Source organism: Bombina bombina, chromosome 4 (genome assembly GCF_027579735.1).
Source record: "Bombina bombina isolate aBomBom1 chromosome 4, aBomBom1.pri, whole genome shotgun sequence".
NCBI classification, from domain to species: domain Eukaryota; kingdom Metazoa; phylum Chordata; class Amphibia; order Anura; family Bombinatoridae; genus Bombina; species Bombina bombina.
The window spans coordinates 914,194,619-914,212,073 of record NC_069502.1 but is presented as its reverse complement, the minus strand read 5'-3'; the positions used below and the strand labels follow the sequence as shown (position 1 = coordinate 914,212,073).

Below are 17,455 nucleotides of genomic sequence, written 5' to 3'. Positions count from 1 at the left end.
CTAGTTTGTTTAAACATGTCTGACACAGAGGAAACTCTTTGTGCAATATGTTCAAAAGCCAAGGTGGAGCCCAATAGAAATTTATGTACTAATTGCATTGATGCTACTTTAAATAAAAGTCAATCTGTACATGTTAAGCAACATTCACCAGACAACGAGGGGGAAGTTATGCCGACTAACTTGCCTCACGTGTCAGTACCTGCATCTCCCGCTCAGGAGGTGCGTGATATTGTAACGCCAAGTACATCAGGGCGGCCATTACAAATCACTTTACAAGACATGGCTAATGTTATGACTGAAGTTTTGTCTAAATTGCCAGAACTTAGAGGTAAACGAGATCACTCTGGGAACAGAGTATACTGATAATGCTAGGGCCATGTCTGATACTGCGTCACAATATGCAGAGCATGAGGACGGAGAGCTTCATTCTGCGGGTGACGGATCTGATCCAAATAAATTGGATTCAGACATTTCAAATTTTAAGTTTAAGCTGGAAAACCTCCGTGTATTGCTAGGGGAGGTGTTAGCGGCTCTGAATGATTGTAACACAGTTGAAATCCCAGAGAAAATGTGTAGGTTGGATAAATATTTTGCGGTACCGACGAGTACTGACATTTTTCCTATACCTAAGAGACTTACTGAAATTATTACTAAGGAGTGGGACAGACCCGGTGTACCTTTCTCACCCCCTCCTATATTCAGAAAAATGTTTCCAATAGACGCCACCACACGGGACTTATGGCAAACGGTCCCTAAGGTGGAGGGAGCAGTTTCTACTTTAGCTAAGCGTACCACTATACCGGTGGAGGATAGCTGTGCTTTTTCAGATCCAATGGATAAAAAGTTAGAGGGTTACCTTAAGAAAATGTTTGTTCAACAAGGTTTTATATTTCAACCCCTTGCATGCATTGTGCCTGTCACGGCTGCGGCAGCATTTTGGTTTGAGTCTCTGGAAGACACCCTTGACTCAGCGACATTAGATGAGATTTCACTTAAGCTTAAAACCCTTAAGCTAGCTAATTCATTTATTTCTGATGCCTTAGTACATTTAACTAAACTTACGGCTAAGAATTCCGGATTCGCCATTCAGGCACGCAGAGCGCTGTGGCTAAAATCCTGGTCAGCTGATGTAACTTCTAAATCGAAACTACTTAACATACCTTTCAAGGGGCAGACTTTATTCGGGCCCGGTTTGAAAGAAATTATCGCTGATATTACGGGAGGTAAAGGCCATGCCCTGCCTCAAGACAGAGCCAAACCCAGGGCTAGACAGTCTAATTTTCGTGCCTTTCGTAATTTCAAGGCAGGAGCAGCATCAACTTCCTCTGCTCCAAAACAGGAAGGAGCTGTTGCTCGCTACAGACAAGGCTGGAAACCTAACCAGGCCTGGAACAAGGGCAAGCAGGCCAGAAAGCCTGCTGCTGCCCCTAAGACAGCATGAAGTGAGGGCCCCCGATCCGGTAACGGATCTAGTGGGGGGCAGACTCTCTCTCTTCGCCCAGGCTTGGGCAAGAGATGTCCAGGATCCCTGGGCGTTAGAGATCATATCTCAGGGATATCTTCTGGACTTCAAAGCTTCTCCTCCACAAGGGAGATTTCACCTTTCAAGGTTGTCAACAAACCAGATAAAGAAAGAGGCGTTTCTACGCTGTGTACAAGACCTTTTACTAATGGGAGTGATCCATCCAGTTCCGCGGTCGGAACACGGACAAGGGTTTTACTCAAACCTGTTTGTGGTTCCCAAAAAAGAGGGAACCTTCAGACCAATATTGGATTTAAAGATCCTAAACAAATTCCTAAGGGTTCCATCATTCAAGATGGAAACTATTCGGACAATCTTACCCATGATCCAAAGAGGTCAGTACATGACCACAGTGGATTTAAAGGATGCTTACCTTCACATACCGATTCACAGAGAACATTACCGGTATCTAAGGTTTGCCTTCCTAGACAAACATTACCAGTTTGTAGCTCTTCCCTTCGGGTTGGCTACGGCTCCAAGAATCTTTACAAAGGTTCTGGGCTCTCTTCTGGCGGTACTAAGACCGCAAGGAATTTCGGTAGCTCCGTACCTAGACGACATTCTGATACAAGCGTCAAGCTTTCAAACTGCCAAGTCTCATACAGAGTTAGTACTGGCATTTCTGAGATCACATGGGTGGAAAGTAAACGAGGAGAAGAGTTCTCTCTTACCACTCACAAGAGTTCCCTTCTTGGGGACTCTTATAGATTCTGTAGAAATGAAAATTTACCTGACAGAGGACAGGTTAACAAAGCTTCTAAATGCTTGCCGTGCCCTTCATTCCATTCAACACCCGTCAGTGGCTCAATGCATGGAGGTAATCGGCTTAATGGTAGCGGCAATGGACATAGTTCCTTTTGCACGCCTGCACCTCAGACCGCTGCAATTGTGCATGCTAAGTCAGTGGAATGGGGATTACTCAGATTTGTCCCCTACGCTGAATCTGGATCAGGAGACCAGAGATTCTCTTCTATGGTGGCTTTCTCGGCCACATCTGTCCAGGGGGATGCCCTTCAGCAGGCCAGACTGGACAATTGTAACTACAGACGCCAGCCTTCTAGGTTGGGGCGCTGTCTGGAATTCCCTGAAGGCTCAGGGATCATGGACTCAAGAGGAGAGTCTCCTTCCAATAAACATTCTGGAATTGAGAGCAGTTCTCAATGCCCTACTGGCTTGGCCTCAGTTAGCAACTCTGAGGTTTATCAGGTTTCAGTCAGACAACATCACGACTGTGGCTTACATCAACCATCAGGGAGGGACAAGAAGTTCCCTAGCGATGATGGAAGTATCAAAGATAATTCGCTGGGCAGAGTCTCACTCTTGCCACCTGTCGGCGATCCACATCCCAGGAGTGGACAACTGGGAGGCGGATTTCCTAAGTCGCCAGACTTTTCATCCGGGGGAGTGGGAACTTCATCCGGAGGTCTTTGCCCAAATACTTCGACGTTGGGGCAAACCAGATATGGATCTCATGGCGTCTCGCCGGAACGCCAAGCTTCCTCGTTACGGGTCCAGGGACCCGGGAGCAGTCCTGATAGATGCCTTGACAGCACCTTGGACCTTCAGGATGGCTTATGTGTTTCCACCCTTCACGATGCTTCCTCGTTTGATTGCAAGGATCAAACAGGAGAAAGCATCAGTGATTCTAATAGCGCCTGCGTGGCCACGCAGGACCTGGTATGCAGATCTAGTGGACATGTCATCCTGTCCACCTTGGTCTCTGCCTCTGAGACAGGACCTTCTAATTCAGGGTCCTTTCAAACATCAAAATCTAATTTCTCTGAAGCTGACTGCATGGAAATTGAACGCTTAATTTGATCAAAGCGTGGATTTTCAGAGCCAGTAATTGATACCTTAATACAGGCTAGGAAACCTGTTACCAGGAAAATTTACCATAAGATATGGCGTAAATACTTACACTGGTGCGAATCCAAGGGTTACTCATGGAGTAAGGTTAGGATTCCTAGGATATTGTCTTTTCTACAAGAAGGTTTAGAAAAGGGTTTATCTGCTAGTTCGTTAAAAGGACAGATCTCAGCTCTGTCCATCCTTTTACACAAGCGTCTGTCAGAAGTTCCAGACGTTCAGGCTTTTTGTCAGGCTTTGGCCAGGCTTAAGCCTGTGTTTAAATCTGTTGCTCCGCCGTGGAGCTTAAACTTAGTTCTTAACGTTTTACAGGGTGTTCCGTTTGAACCCCTTCACTCCATTGATATCAAGCTGTTATCTTGGAAAGTTCTGTTTTTAATGGCTATTTCCTCGGCTCGTAGAGTCTCTGAATTATCAGCCTTACATTGTGATTCTCCGTATCTGATTTTTCATTCAGATAAGGTAGTTCTGCGTACTAAACCTGGGTTCTTACCTAAGGTAGTCACTAACAAGAATATCAATCAAGAGATTGTTGTTCCATCATTGTGTCCTAACCCCCCTTCAAAGAAGGAACGACTTCTGCACAATCTAGATGTAGTCCGTGCCCTGAAATTTTATTTACAGGCAACTAAAGATTTTCGACAAACTTCTTCCCTGTTTGTCGTTTATTCTGGACAGAGGAGAGGTCAAAAAGCATCTGCTACCTCTCTATCCTTTTGGCTTCGTAGCATAATACGTTTAGCCTATGAGACTGCTGGACAGCAACCTCCTGAAAGGATTACAGCTCATTCTACTAGAGCTGTGGCTTCCACTTGGGCCTTTAAGAACGAGGCCTCTGTTGAACAGATTTGCAAGGCTGCAACTTGGTCTTCTCTTCATACTTTTTCCAAATTTTACACTTTTGCTTCTTCGGAGGCTGTTTTTGGGGGAAAGGTTCTTCAGGCAGTGGTTCCTTCCGTATAGAGATCCTGCCTGTCCCTCCCGTCATCCGTGTACTTAGCTTTGGTATTGGTATCCCATAAGTAATGATGACCCGTGGACTGACTACACTTAACAGGAGAAAACATAATTTATGCTTACCTGATAAATTCCTTTCTCCTGTAGTGTAGTCAGTCCACGGCCCGCCCTGTTTTTTAAGGCAGGTCTAAATTTTTAAATTATACTCCAGTCACCACTGCACCCTATAGTTTCTCCTTTCTCGTTTGGTTCTTGGTCGAATGACTGGGTGTGACGTAGAGGGGAGGAGCTATATAGCAGCTCTGCTTGGGTGATCCTCTTGCACTTCCTGTTGGGGAGGAGTTAATATCCCATAAGTAATGATGACCCGTGGACTGACTACACTACAGGAGAAAGGAATTGATCAGGTAAGCATAAATTATGTTTTTATTAGGTGCACCCAGGTTTTTTTTAAAAGAATGTTAGAGGATGGTGGTTTTTTTTTTTTTTTTTTTTTTTTTTTTTTTTTTTGTGCTGTGTCATAAACAACTCCAACGGGCGTGACCACAATGGTATCTATATTACTCACATGAATTAGCAGTCCCTTGTTGTGAAAGGCTAATAAAAAAGCATGTGATAAGAGGCTGTCTGTAGTGGCTTACAAACCGGCAGAAATTTAGAGGTTTAAATGTTATAAAGTATATTAACTCCTTAACGGCCGGACTTATATGTCTACATCAGAACAAAGTTCTGATGTAGACATATAAGTTAAAAATTGAACTCATGCAATCGCTCATACAATCGTGTAATTTCAATGATGGGATCGTGTCTGGAGTGAGTGCCTATGATGCTAGACACGCCCCCTCCAGCCCACAATCCCATTCGGGAAGCGCATTTTGGCTTTAGTTTAGCCCAAAGGCTAGGACGTTCTATGCTCTCCTAAGGGCGTTAAAGCCCAGTGAGGTTAGGACGGCATAGAACATCCTAAGGGCGTTAAGGGGTTAATATAACAATGTTGGTTATGCAAAGCTGGAGAATGGGTAGTAAAGGCATTATCTTTCAAACAAATTAAAAAATAACAATTCTGTTGTAGACTGCCCCTTTAATGTAGTCTGCAAAGTTTTTTCTTTTTTTCTTTAATGTGTAAGATTATGTTAAAGGGACATTAAAGTACACAATACATTTTCATGGCAGGAGCAGAGCATGCAGTTAAAATAATTAAAAAAAAAAAAAACTTCCAAGTCTTTTTATTTTATAAACATTTACTGATACATGTACATATTCCCAAATCCAGAATTATTCTGAAATCCAGACTTTTTCATAAGCATTTAAAAAAAAAAAAAAAATATTAAAAAAATTTCCCACCAAGTCAAAAACCAAACCAAATACACAGACAGACACGATTGTGTGTGTTCTAAAATGCAAATTATTATTATTTTTTTTTTTTTTTTTTTTTTTTATATTCAATACAGAAGTTAAACAAGTTTTCAAATTTAGTCACCAATTCAAATTTTCTTCATTCTCTTGTTGTCCATTGCTGAAGGGACACATTTCACTACTGACAGGAAGCTGAAAATATTTATTTAGACAATCACAAGAGTCAAATGTGTGCAGGCACCAATTAGCCATATCTATCTCTTCCCTTTCCCCTCTCTCTCTCTTCACATCATATCTTAATTAATATGAAATTAAGTAATCCTCTTAATTTGATCCTTAAAGTGATGGTAAATCCAAGCATATAAAATAACGCTAGGATTTACCATCACTAAAAATAAACATTCGTTTCAGTCATCACTTACTAAAAAAACTGTGTTAAACTTACCCTATCTGTGCGGCAAGTAGATCGCTAAACTCAGCGCCGCCGACCATGGCACAGCGCTCTTCTCCAATGAGGTGACGTTTCCACCTCTAAACCAATAGCCGTGCTAGGATGTCAGTTGATATCTAGAAAATTGCCAATTTACATCTCATCAAAATTCATTTGTTCTCTTTGTATCCTTTGTTGGTAATGTAGGTTAAGGAGTAGATTTGTGCATTTATTCAGAAATCAGCATTTGTTATAGAAACAAATGACAAATATGGCCACATGCAGCAGCATTCAGCTCATTTTGGCGCTGGATTTATTAGTGTAAAAGTGCAATATATAATGAATGACTAATTTTGGAAAAAATACAGATACCTAGGAGCATGCATGTGTCTTCAGCACTCTGACAGCAGTGTTTACAACAAATGATCTATATTGTCACAAACACCGATGCCACAGAAAGTCTTCTCCACAGAATGTTTTGCCATCCGGGTGGCATTATGAATAAGCCAGGTGGGGACATCGTAATACTTTTTTAAAAACGTAAAATATTTTCTGTAAATTAAAAGGATATTCCATGCAAAATAGGAATCCACATGGATGCATTTCAATTTGGAGTAGAAGCATGTTTGTAATATACATGTATTTGCAAAAATGCTTCTAATAAAAGTTATAGCTGTTTCAAAAGTCTATCTACGTATGCACCGTGCACCAGCATTTTAAACACAGCACTTGCTCAGTGAGCCTAAGGTGCTTGTATCATCTGGTAATGACTCGGTTAATTGCTGACATGATACAAGCCCCACTGGTGCTCTGAGCAGCTGCAGCATTTAAAAGGCTGGTACACTGAGAATATCTAGCTATGCTTCACATGCACGTGCAAGAAAAATGTTAACGCTAAAACTTTTACTAGCAGCATTATTGCAAATATGTTCCTATTCAAAGATGTAATTCATCTATGTGCATTTAAATTTTGACCCTTGAAGTTATACAAAGCACATAAATTGATTTAATGATAAATTGTTCAAAAAAACATTAGAAAGATTAGCTAATTTTAGTTTAAAATTCTCCTAAAATGTACCTGGGTAGTGCATAAAATTAGCAAGGTGGTGTGCTCTTTAAATAGGTTCTGGGGGAAAAAATGTAATGCTAGACCCGTGGACACCTAACCTTATCAACCTACCCAGGTTTACACTTTAACAAAGGATACTAAGAGAACAGAGCAAATCGAGTAATAGAAGCACATTTGAAGGTTTTTACTTGACTTGTCCCTTTTACGAAATCTATTTGATTTTTTACTTTTTTTTCCAGTTATTTTTATGTGCGTAAAATATACCTATTCTTTTTATTTAAAAGAGACATTTTCTTTGTTGAGGTTTCAAAAAATATATACTGCATTTAAAAAACTATTAAACAAATCTAATGTTTCTGTGCCACGCTTTTTAGCAGTGTGTCCTTGTCAGCTAATACAGCTGTTCGAGTTGCCTCTACTTCCCAGTGAGCAGGGAATACCTAGATGCAAGCTGCATACGAACATGCGTTTCATACTAGTTTGTTTAAAGTGATATGAAACCCAAAATGTTTCTTTCATGATTCATATTAAAAACAAGGGAACTTTAATTCATCAAAATTGACATTTTGCATACAAAGAGAGAAGCGCTCTACCAGGAACGAACAACAGCTCAGTGGCTTGTTCTATGGCGATTTACCACCCGGAAGCAGCCTCTTTTAGACCAGTGTGCTTTTCACAGAAGAAAACTTTCCTGAAGTATATCAGTCTGATCCCGCCAAGTAAGGTCAGTCCAGCCCCGAAATACCAGGCAATTCTCCTCTGAACAAGGAACATGACAACCCCAGACGATCGTTTCGGCCTCCTATGGGCCTCGTCAGTGAGGTGCAGCCACATTCCTCTAAGCACACTGGGCAAGGAGTCCACGTCTGGTTTCCCCCATCACCCATAGGGAGACTTCCCCAGGGTCATAATAATTTGCATACAAAGAGAGAAGCGCTCTACCAGGAACGAACAACAGCTCAGTGGCTTGTTCTATGGCGATTTACCACCCGGAAGCAGCCTCTTTTAGACCAGTGTGCTTTTCACAGAAGAAAACTTTCCTGAAGTATATCAGTCTGATCCCGCCAAGTAAGGTCAGTCCAGCCCCGAAATACCAGGCAATTCTCCTCTGAACAAGGAACATGACAACCCCAGACGATCGTTTCGGCCTCCTATGGGCCTCGTCAGTGAGGTGCAGCCACATTCCTCTAAGCACACTGGGCAAGGAGTCCACGTCTGGTTTCCCCCATCACCCATAGGGAGACTTCCCCAGGGTCATAATAATTTGCATACAAAGAGAGAAGCGCTCTACCAGGAACGAACAACAGCTCAGTGGCTTGTTCTATGGCGATTTACCACCCGGAAGCAGCCTCTTTTAGACCAGTGTGCTTTTCACAGAAGAAAACTTTCCTGAAGTATATCAGTCTGATCCCGCCAAGTAAGGTCAGTCCAGCCCCGAAATACCAGGCAATTCTCCTCTGAACAAGGAACATGACAACCCCAGACGATCGTTTCGGCCTCCTATGGGCCTCGTCAGTGAGGTGCAGCCACATTCCTCTAAGCACACTGGGCAAGGAGTCCACGTCTGGTTTCCCCCATCACCCATAGGTGTTCGAGTTGCCTCTACTTCCCAGTGAGCAGGGAATACCTAGATGCAAGCTGCATACGAACATGCGTTTCATACTAGTTTGTTTAAAGTGATATGAAACCCAAAATGTTTCTTTCATGATTCATATTAAAAACAAGGGAACTTTAATTCATCAAAATTGACATTTCAAGATTTTTCTTCAAAAACTTACATTTTAATCCTGAAAGCTGCTCCATCGATTCCCCTGGCCGTCATAAGCCTCTGCTTACGTCAGAAATGACGAATCCGGCTTCCTCGAATCACTGTGTTCCCACCGGGGGGGGATCATGGCCTAAGGGAACGCCGTGATTGGATAAAGCCAGATTCGTCATTTTGGACCTGCAAAGAGGACTTGCGACGGGCGGAGGAAGCGCTGCATTGGCTCTCAGGATTAAAAGGTACGTTTTTGAAGAAAATGCTTGAAATGTAAATTTTGATGAATTAAAGTGCCCTTGTTTTTAATAGGATTATTAAAAACCGGGCACTAATTTGTCAAAATTGACCTTCACTTTAACCCCTTAATGACCACAGCACTTTTCCATTTTCTGTCCGTTTGGGACCAAGGCTATTTTTACATTTTTGCGGTGTTTGTGTTTAGCTGTAATTTTCCTCTTACTCATTTACTGTACCCACATATATTATATACCGTTTTTCTCGCCATTAAATGGACTTTCGAAAGATACCATTATTTTCATCATATCTTATAATTTACTATAAAAAAAATTATAAAATATGAGGAAAAAAATGGAAAAAAACTTTTTCTAACTTTGACCCCCAAAATCTGTTACACATCTACAACCACCAAAAAACAACCATGCTAAATAGTTTCTAAATTTTGTCCTGAGTTTAGAAATACCCAATGTTTACATGTTCTTTGCTTTTTTTGTAAGTTATAGGGCCATAAATACAAGTAGCACTTTGCTATTTCCAAACCATTATTTTTCAAAATTAGTGCTAGTTACATTGGGACACTGATATCTTTCAGGAATCCCTGAATATCCATTGACATGTATATATATTTTTTTTAGTAGACATCCCAAAGTATTCATCTAGGCCAATTTTGGTATGTTTCATGCCACCATTTCACCGCCAAATGCAATTAAATACAAAAAATCGTTCACTTTTTTACTAATTTTTTCACAAACTTTTGGTTTCTCACTGAAATTATTGACAAACTGCTTGTGAAATTATGGCTTAAATGTTTGTAAATTCTTCTCTGGGATCCCCTTTGTTCAGAAATAGCAGACTTATATGGCTATTTCCTAACCATTATTTTTCAAAATTAGTGCTAGTTACATTAGAACACTAATACCTTTCAGGAATCTCTGAATATCCATTGACATGTATATATTTTTTTTTTAGTAGACATCCCAAAGTATTAATCTAGGCCCATTTTGGTATATTTCATGCCATCATTTCGCCGCCAAATGCGATTAAATACAAAAAAATCGTTCACTTTTTCACTAATTTTTTCACAAACTTTTGGTTTCTCACTGAAATTATTTACAAACAGCTTGTGCAATTATGGCTTAAATGGTGTAAATTCTTCTCTGGGATCCCCTTTGTTCAGAATTTGCAGACATATATGGCTTTGGCATTGCTTTTTAGCAATTAGAAGGCTGCTAAATGCCACTGCGCTGTATTATGTCCAGTAGTGAAGGGGTTAATTAGGGAGCATGTAGGGAACTTTTAGAGGTAATTTTAACTTTAGTGTAGTGTAGTACACAACCCCAAGTATTGAACTAGGCCAATTTTGGTATATTTCATGCCACCATTTCACCGCCAAATTCGATCAAATTAAAAAAAAGTTACATTTTTCACAATTTTAGGTTTTTCACTGAAATCATTTACAAACAGCTTGTGCAATTATGGCACAAATAGTTGTAAATGCTTCTCTGGGATCCCCTTTGTTCAGAAATAGCAGACATATATGGCTTTGGCATTGCTTTTTGGTAATTAGAAGGCCGCCAAATGCCGCTGCGCATCAGACGTGTATTATGGCTAGCAGTGATGGGGTTAATTATGTAGCTTGTAGGATTAATTTTAGCTTTAGTGTAAAGCTCAGCCTCCCACCTGAAACATCAGACCCCCTGATCCCTCCCAAACAGCTCTCTTCCCTCCCCCACCCCACAATTGTCCCCGCCATCTTAAGTACTGGCAGACACTCTGCCAGTACTAAAATAAAAGCTATATTTGTTTTTGTTTTTTTTATTAGCATATTTACATATGCTACTGTGTAGGATCCCCCCTTAGCCCCCAACCTCACTGATCCCCCACCAAACAGATCTCTAACCCTCCCCCTCTGCCTTAATGGGCGCCATCTTGGGTACTGGCAGCTGTCTGCCAGTACCCAGTTTAGTAAAAAAAAGTGTTTGTTTGTTTTATTTAATTGCCCTTTTCTGTAGTGTAGCTTCCCCCCCCCCAGATCAACCCCCCACCCCTTCCAGATCCCTTAGATTGTTTATTTATTTAAATTTGTTTTTGTTTTTCTTGTATTACCATTTATTTTTCTGCAGTGTAGCGGTTCCCTCCCGCTCCCGCCCCGTGCACGCGCGCGCTCCCACCTATCCCGCCCCCGATCCCGCCCCCCTCCACTTTAGCCGGCACACCGATGGCCGCCCACCCGCCTCCCAGACTCCCACCCACCAACGATACTGGCCACCGATGTCCGGTGCAGAGAGGGCCACAGAGTGGCTCTCTCTGCATCGGATGGCCAAGGGGGGTTATTGCAGGATGCCTCGATATCGAGGCATCACTGCAATAACTGGAAAGCAGCTGGAAGCGAGAAGGATTGCTTCCAGCTGCTTTCCAGACCAAGGACGTACGCCACACGTCCTCGGTCATTAACTGTATTTTTTTTGAGGACGTGTGGCGTACGTCCTTGGTCCTTAAGGGGTTAAAGAACTTTCTAATTTACTTGTATTACCAATTTTTCTTCATTCACTTGGTATCATTTGTTGAAAAGCAGGCACATATGTATAGATGCCGGCCCATTTCTGGAGCACTATACGGCAACAGTTTTGGAAGAATGTTATCCATTTGCAAGAACACTAGATGGCAGCACTATTTCCTGCCATTTAGTTCTCAAGATGCCTACCTAGGTATCTCAACACAGAATATCATGGGAACAAAGCAAATTTTATGATAGTTTAATTAGAAACTTATTAAATCGTATGCTCTGTCTGAATCACAAAAGAAAATGTTTGGGTTTCATATCCCTTTTAAATGTAAAAAACATTATTATTATTGTCAATTTAAACATAATTTTAACATATTGAAAGGGCTTTTCTTTGATATGCCTATAGTTTCTCTTTTAACTATTTCAGGGTCAGATACCTATTACTGATATGTGTTCTATTTCTAGGGAAGAACTAGACATTGATCTTAAAGACATTTACTACAAAATCCGCTGTGTTCTGATGCCAATGCCATCTCTTGGGTTTAACAGACAAGTTGTAAAGGACAACCCTGATTTTTGGGGCCCACTAGCAGTTGTTCTGTTTTTTTCGATGATCTCTTTGTACGGTCAGTTCAGAGTGAGTATACTGTGTAACATTATTTTGTTTGGAACATTCTTTATAAAACTTTAGCCTGATGTTTTTTCCTTTTTCCATATTAACCAAACTCTTGTAGAAAGTGTAATCTTCAGAGTTTCTATTTTTATAATATAATACTGAAATCATCATGCTACTCTCACAGAGTTATATTTTTTCCTTTTAAAGGTCGTATCTTGGATAATCACAATTTGGATATTTGGATCGCTGACAATTTTTCTTCTTGCTAGGGTACTTGGAGGAGATGTGAGTATCTTGATCTTTCTAATTAAAAAAATAATAATATATATATATATATATATATATATATATATATATATATATATATATAAAAACACACACACTTGTGCTCATAAATTTACATACCCTGGCAGAATTTGATTTTTTGGCCATTTTTCAGAGAATATGAATGATAACACAAAAACATACACACACACACACACTTGTGCTCATAAATTTACATACCCTGGCAGAATTTGATTTCTTGGCCATTTTTCAGAGAATATGAATGATAACACAAAAACTTTTCTTTCACTCATGCTTAGTGTTTGGCTGAAGCCATTTATTATCAATCAACTGTGTTTATTCTTTTTAAATCATAATGACAACATAAACTACCCAAATGACCCTGATCAAAAGTTTACATACCCCAGTTCTTAATACCGTGTATTGCCCCCTTTAACATCAATGACAGCTTGAAGTCTTTTGTGATATTTGTGGATGAGGCTCTTTATTTTCTCAGATGGTAAAGTTGCCCATTCTTCCTGGCAAAAAGCCTCCAGTTCCTGTAAATTCTTGGTCTGTCTTGCATGAACTGCACGTTTGAGATCTCCCCAGAGTGGCTCAATGATATTGAGGTCAGGAGACTAAGATGGCCACCTTCTGCTGTAGCCAATGACAGGTTGACTTGGCCTTGTGTTTAGGATCATTGTCGTGTTGGAATGTCCAAGTATGTCCCATGCGCAGTTTCCGCGCTGATGAATGCAGATTTCTCCAACATTGGTGTGTCCGGTCCACGGCGTCATCCTTACTTGTGGGAATATCTCTTCCCCAACAGGAAATGGCAAAGAGTCCCAGCAAAGCTGGCCATATAGTCCCTCCTAGGCTCCGCCCACCCCAGTCATTCTCTTTGCCGTTGCAAAGGCAACATCTCCACGGAGATGGTTAAGAGTATGTGGTGTTTAGTTGTAGTTTTTTTTTTTTATTCTACTATCAAGAGTTTGTTATTTTAAAATAGTGCTGGTATGTACTATTTACTCTGAAACAGAAAAGGATGAAGATTTCTGTTTGTGAGAGGAAGATGATTTTAGCAGACAGTAACTAAAATCGATTGCTGTTTCCACATAGGACTGTTGAGATGAAGTAACTTCAGTTGGGGGAAACAGTTAGCAGACTTTTCTGCTTAAGGTATGACTAGCCATATTTCTAACAAGACTGTGTAATGCTGGAAGGCTGTCATTTCCCCTCATGGGGACCGGTAAGCCATTTTCTTAGTCTCAAACAGAATAAAGGGCTTAATATGGGCTATAAAACTGGTAGACACTTTTATGGGCTAAATCGATTGCTTTATTTGGACATTTTATACATGTTTATGCTGATAATTCACACTTATAAACTTGGGGAACGTTTTTTAACGTCAGGCACTATGTTAGACACCTTTTCCAGTCAGGAAGGGCCTTCCCAGTTGTAGGCTGAGCCTCATTTTCGCGCCATTACTGCGCAGTTGTTTTTGAGAGCAAGACATGCAGATGCATGTGTGAGGACCTGAAAGTAGTTGGAAAAATTCCTAAAAGGCGTCATTTGGTATCGTATTCCCCTCTGGGCTTGGTAAAGTCACAGCAAAGGCTGTAGCTGGGACTGTATAGGGGTTAAATCTGTAACCGGCTCCGGTTTCGTTATTTTAAGGGTTAAAGCTCTGAAAATTGGTGTGCAATACTTTTAATGCTTTAAGACACTGTGGTGAAATTTTGGTAAATGAACAATTCCTTCATATTTTTTCACATATTCAGTAATAAAGTGTGCTCTGTTTAAAATTTAAAGAGACAGTAACGGTTTTGTTTTAAAACGGTTTTTGTGCTTTATTGACAAGTTTAAGCCTATTTAACATGTATGTGCCTTCAGATAAGCTATGTTCTATATGTATGAAAGCCAATGTGTCTCCCCCTTCAAAACTGTGTGATAATTGTGCCATAGCGTCCAAACAAAGTAAGGACAGTACTGCCACAGATAATGAAATTGCCCAAGATGATTCCTCAGATGAAGGGAGTAGACATGGTTCTACATCATCTCCTTCTGTGTCTACGCCAGTTTTGCCCACGCAGGAGGCCCCTAGTACTTCTAGCGCGCCAGTGCTTATTACCATGCAACAATTGACGGCTGTAATGGATAACTCCATAGCAAATATTTTATCCAAAATGCCTGCATATCAGAGAGAGCGCGATTGCTCTGTTTTAAACACTGAAGAGCAGGAGGGCACTGATGATAATTGTTCTGTCATACCCTCACACCAATCTGAAGGGGCCATGAGGGAGGTTTTGTCAGATGGGGAAATTTCAGATTCAGGAAAAATTTCTCAACAGGCTGAACCTGATGTTGTGACATTTAAATTTAAATTAGAACATCTCCGCGCACTGCTTAAGGAGGTGTTATCTACTCTGGATAATTGTGACAACTTGGTCATTCCAGAAAAATTATGCAAGATGGACAAGTTCCTAGAGGTTCCGGTGCACCCGACGCTTTTCCTATACCCAAGCGGGTGGCGGACATAGTGAATAAGGAGTGGGAGAAGCCCGGCATACCTTTTGTTCCCCCTCCTATATTTAAGAAATTATTTCCTATGGTCGACCCCAGAAAGGACTTATGGCAGACAGTCCCTAAGGTCGAGGGGGCAGTTTCTACTCTAAACAAGCGCACTACTATTCCTATCGAGGATAGCTGTGCTTTCACAGATCCTATGGATAAAAAATTGGAAGGTTTGCTTAAAAAGATTTTTGTACAGCAAGGTTACCTTCTACAACCCATTTCGTGCATTGTTCCTGTCACTACAGCAGCGTGGTTCTGGTTCGAGGAACTAGAAACGAGCTGGGACTCTTTGCCATTTCCTGTTGGGGAAGAGATATTCCCACAAGTAAGGATGACGCCGTGGAACGGACACACCGTTGGAGAAAGTAATTTATCAGGTAAGCATAAATTCACATCAGCGATCCACCTCCGTGTTTCACAGTAGGAAGGGTGTACCTTTCATCATAGGCCTTGTTGACTCCTCTTCAAATATAGCGTTTATGGTTGTGGCCAAAAAGCTCAATTTTGGTCTCATCACTCCAAATGACTTTATGCCAGAAGGTTTGAGGCTTGTCTCTGTGTTTGGCGTATTGTAAGCCGGATTCTTTGTGGCATTTGCGTAGTAATGGCTTTCTTCTGGTGACTCGACCATGCAGCCCATCTTTCTTCAAGTGCCTCCTCATTGTGCATCTTGAAACAGCCAAAAGATTTTTGTACAGCAAGGTTACCTTCTACAACCCATTTCGTGCATTGTTCCTGTCACTACAGCAGCGTGGTTCTGGTTCGAGGAACTAGAAAAGTCGCTCAGTAGAGGGAATCCATATGAGGAGGTTATGGACAGAGTTCACGCACTTAAGTTGGCTAACTCTTTTGTTTTAGATGCTGCTTTGCAATTAGCTAGATTAGCGGCAAAAAATTCAGGGTTTGCAATTGTGGCGCGCAGAGCGCTTTGGCTAAAGTCTTGGTCAGCGGATGTATCATCCAAGACAAAATTGCTTAACATCCCCTTCAAGGGTAAAACTCTCTTTGGACCAGAATTGAAAGAGATTATCTCAGACATAACTGGGGGAAAGGGTCACGCCCTCCCACAAGATAGGCCTTTCAAGGCCAAGAATAAGTCTAATTTTCGTTCCTTTCGTAATTTCAGGAACGGACCGGCCTCTAATTCTGCATCCTCTAAGCAAGAGGGTAATGCCTCACAGTCCAAAACAGCCTGGAAACCGATGCAAGGCTGGAACAAGGGTAAGCAGACCAAGAAGCCTGCTACCGCTAACAAAACAGCATGAAGGAGTAGCCCCCGATCCGGGACCGGATCTAGTGGGGGGCAGACTCTCTCTCTTTGCTCAGGCTTGGGCAAGAGATGTTCAGGATCCCTGGACGCTAGAAATAGTTTCTCAGGGTTATCTTCTGGAATTCAAGGAACTACCCCCAAGGGGAAGGTTCCACATGTCTCACTTATCCTCAAACCAAATAAAGAGACAGGCGTTCTTACATTGTGTAGAAGACCTGTTAAAGATGGGAGTGATACACCCAGTTCCAATGACGGAACAAGGAATGGGATTTTACTCAGATCTGTTCGTAGTTCCCCAAAAAGAGGGAACCTTCAGACCAATTCTGGATTTAAAGATCCTAAACAAATTTCTCAGGGTACCATCGTTCAAAATGGAAACCATTCGAACGATTCTATCCACTATCCAGGAAGGTCAATTTATTACTACTGTGGATCTAAAGGATGCGTACCTACATATTCCTATCCACAAAGAACATCATCAGTTCCTAAGGTTCGCCTTTCTGGACAAACATTACCAGTTTGTGGCCCTCCCATTCGGATTAGCCACTGCTCCAAGGATTTTCACAAAGGTACTCGGGTCCCTTCTAGCGGTTCTAAGACCGAGGGGCATTGCAGTAGTACCATACTTGGACGACATTCTAATACAAGCGTCGTCCTTTTCAAGATCAAAGGCTCATACAGACATCGTCCTGGCCTTTCTCAGATCTCACGGATGGAAGGTGAACATAGAAAAAAGTTCTCTGTCTCCGTCAACAAGAGTTCCCTTCTTGGGAACAATAATAGATTCCTTAGAAATGAGGATCTTTCTGACAGATGTCAGAAAGTCAAAACTTCTAAGCGCTTGTCAAGTTCTTCATTCTGTTCCACGTCCTTCCATAGCTCAGTGCATGGAAGTAGTAGGGTTGATGGTTGCAGCAATGGACATAGTTCCTTTTGCGCGAATTCATCTAAGACCATTACAACTGTGCATGCTGAAACAGTGGAATGGGGACTATACAAACTTGTCTCCAGTGATTCAAGTAG

The 17,455-nt window shown here is 41.4% G+C and overlaps 1 protein-coding gene across 1 annotated transcript in view; it reads left to right on the top strand.

The window, feature by feature from the left end:
* Positions 1–17,455, top strand: part of YIPF4 (Yip1 domain family member 4) — a 66,439-nt gene that overhangs the window by 25,046 nt on the left and 23,938 nt on the right. Inside the window, exons 3-4 of the mRNA XM_053711844.1 lie at positions 12,171–12,342; positions 12,529–12,606. Coding sequence (XP_053567819.1) covers positions 12,171–12,342; positions 12,529–12,606 — 250 coding nt within the window. The remainder of the gene's footprint in view (positions 1–12,170; positions 12,343–12,528; positions 12,607–17,455) is intronic.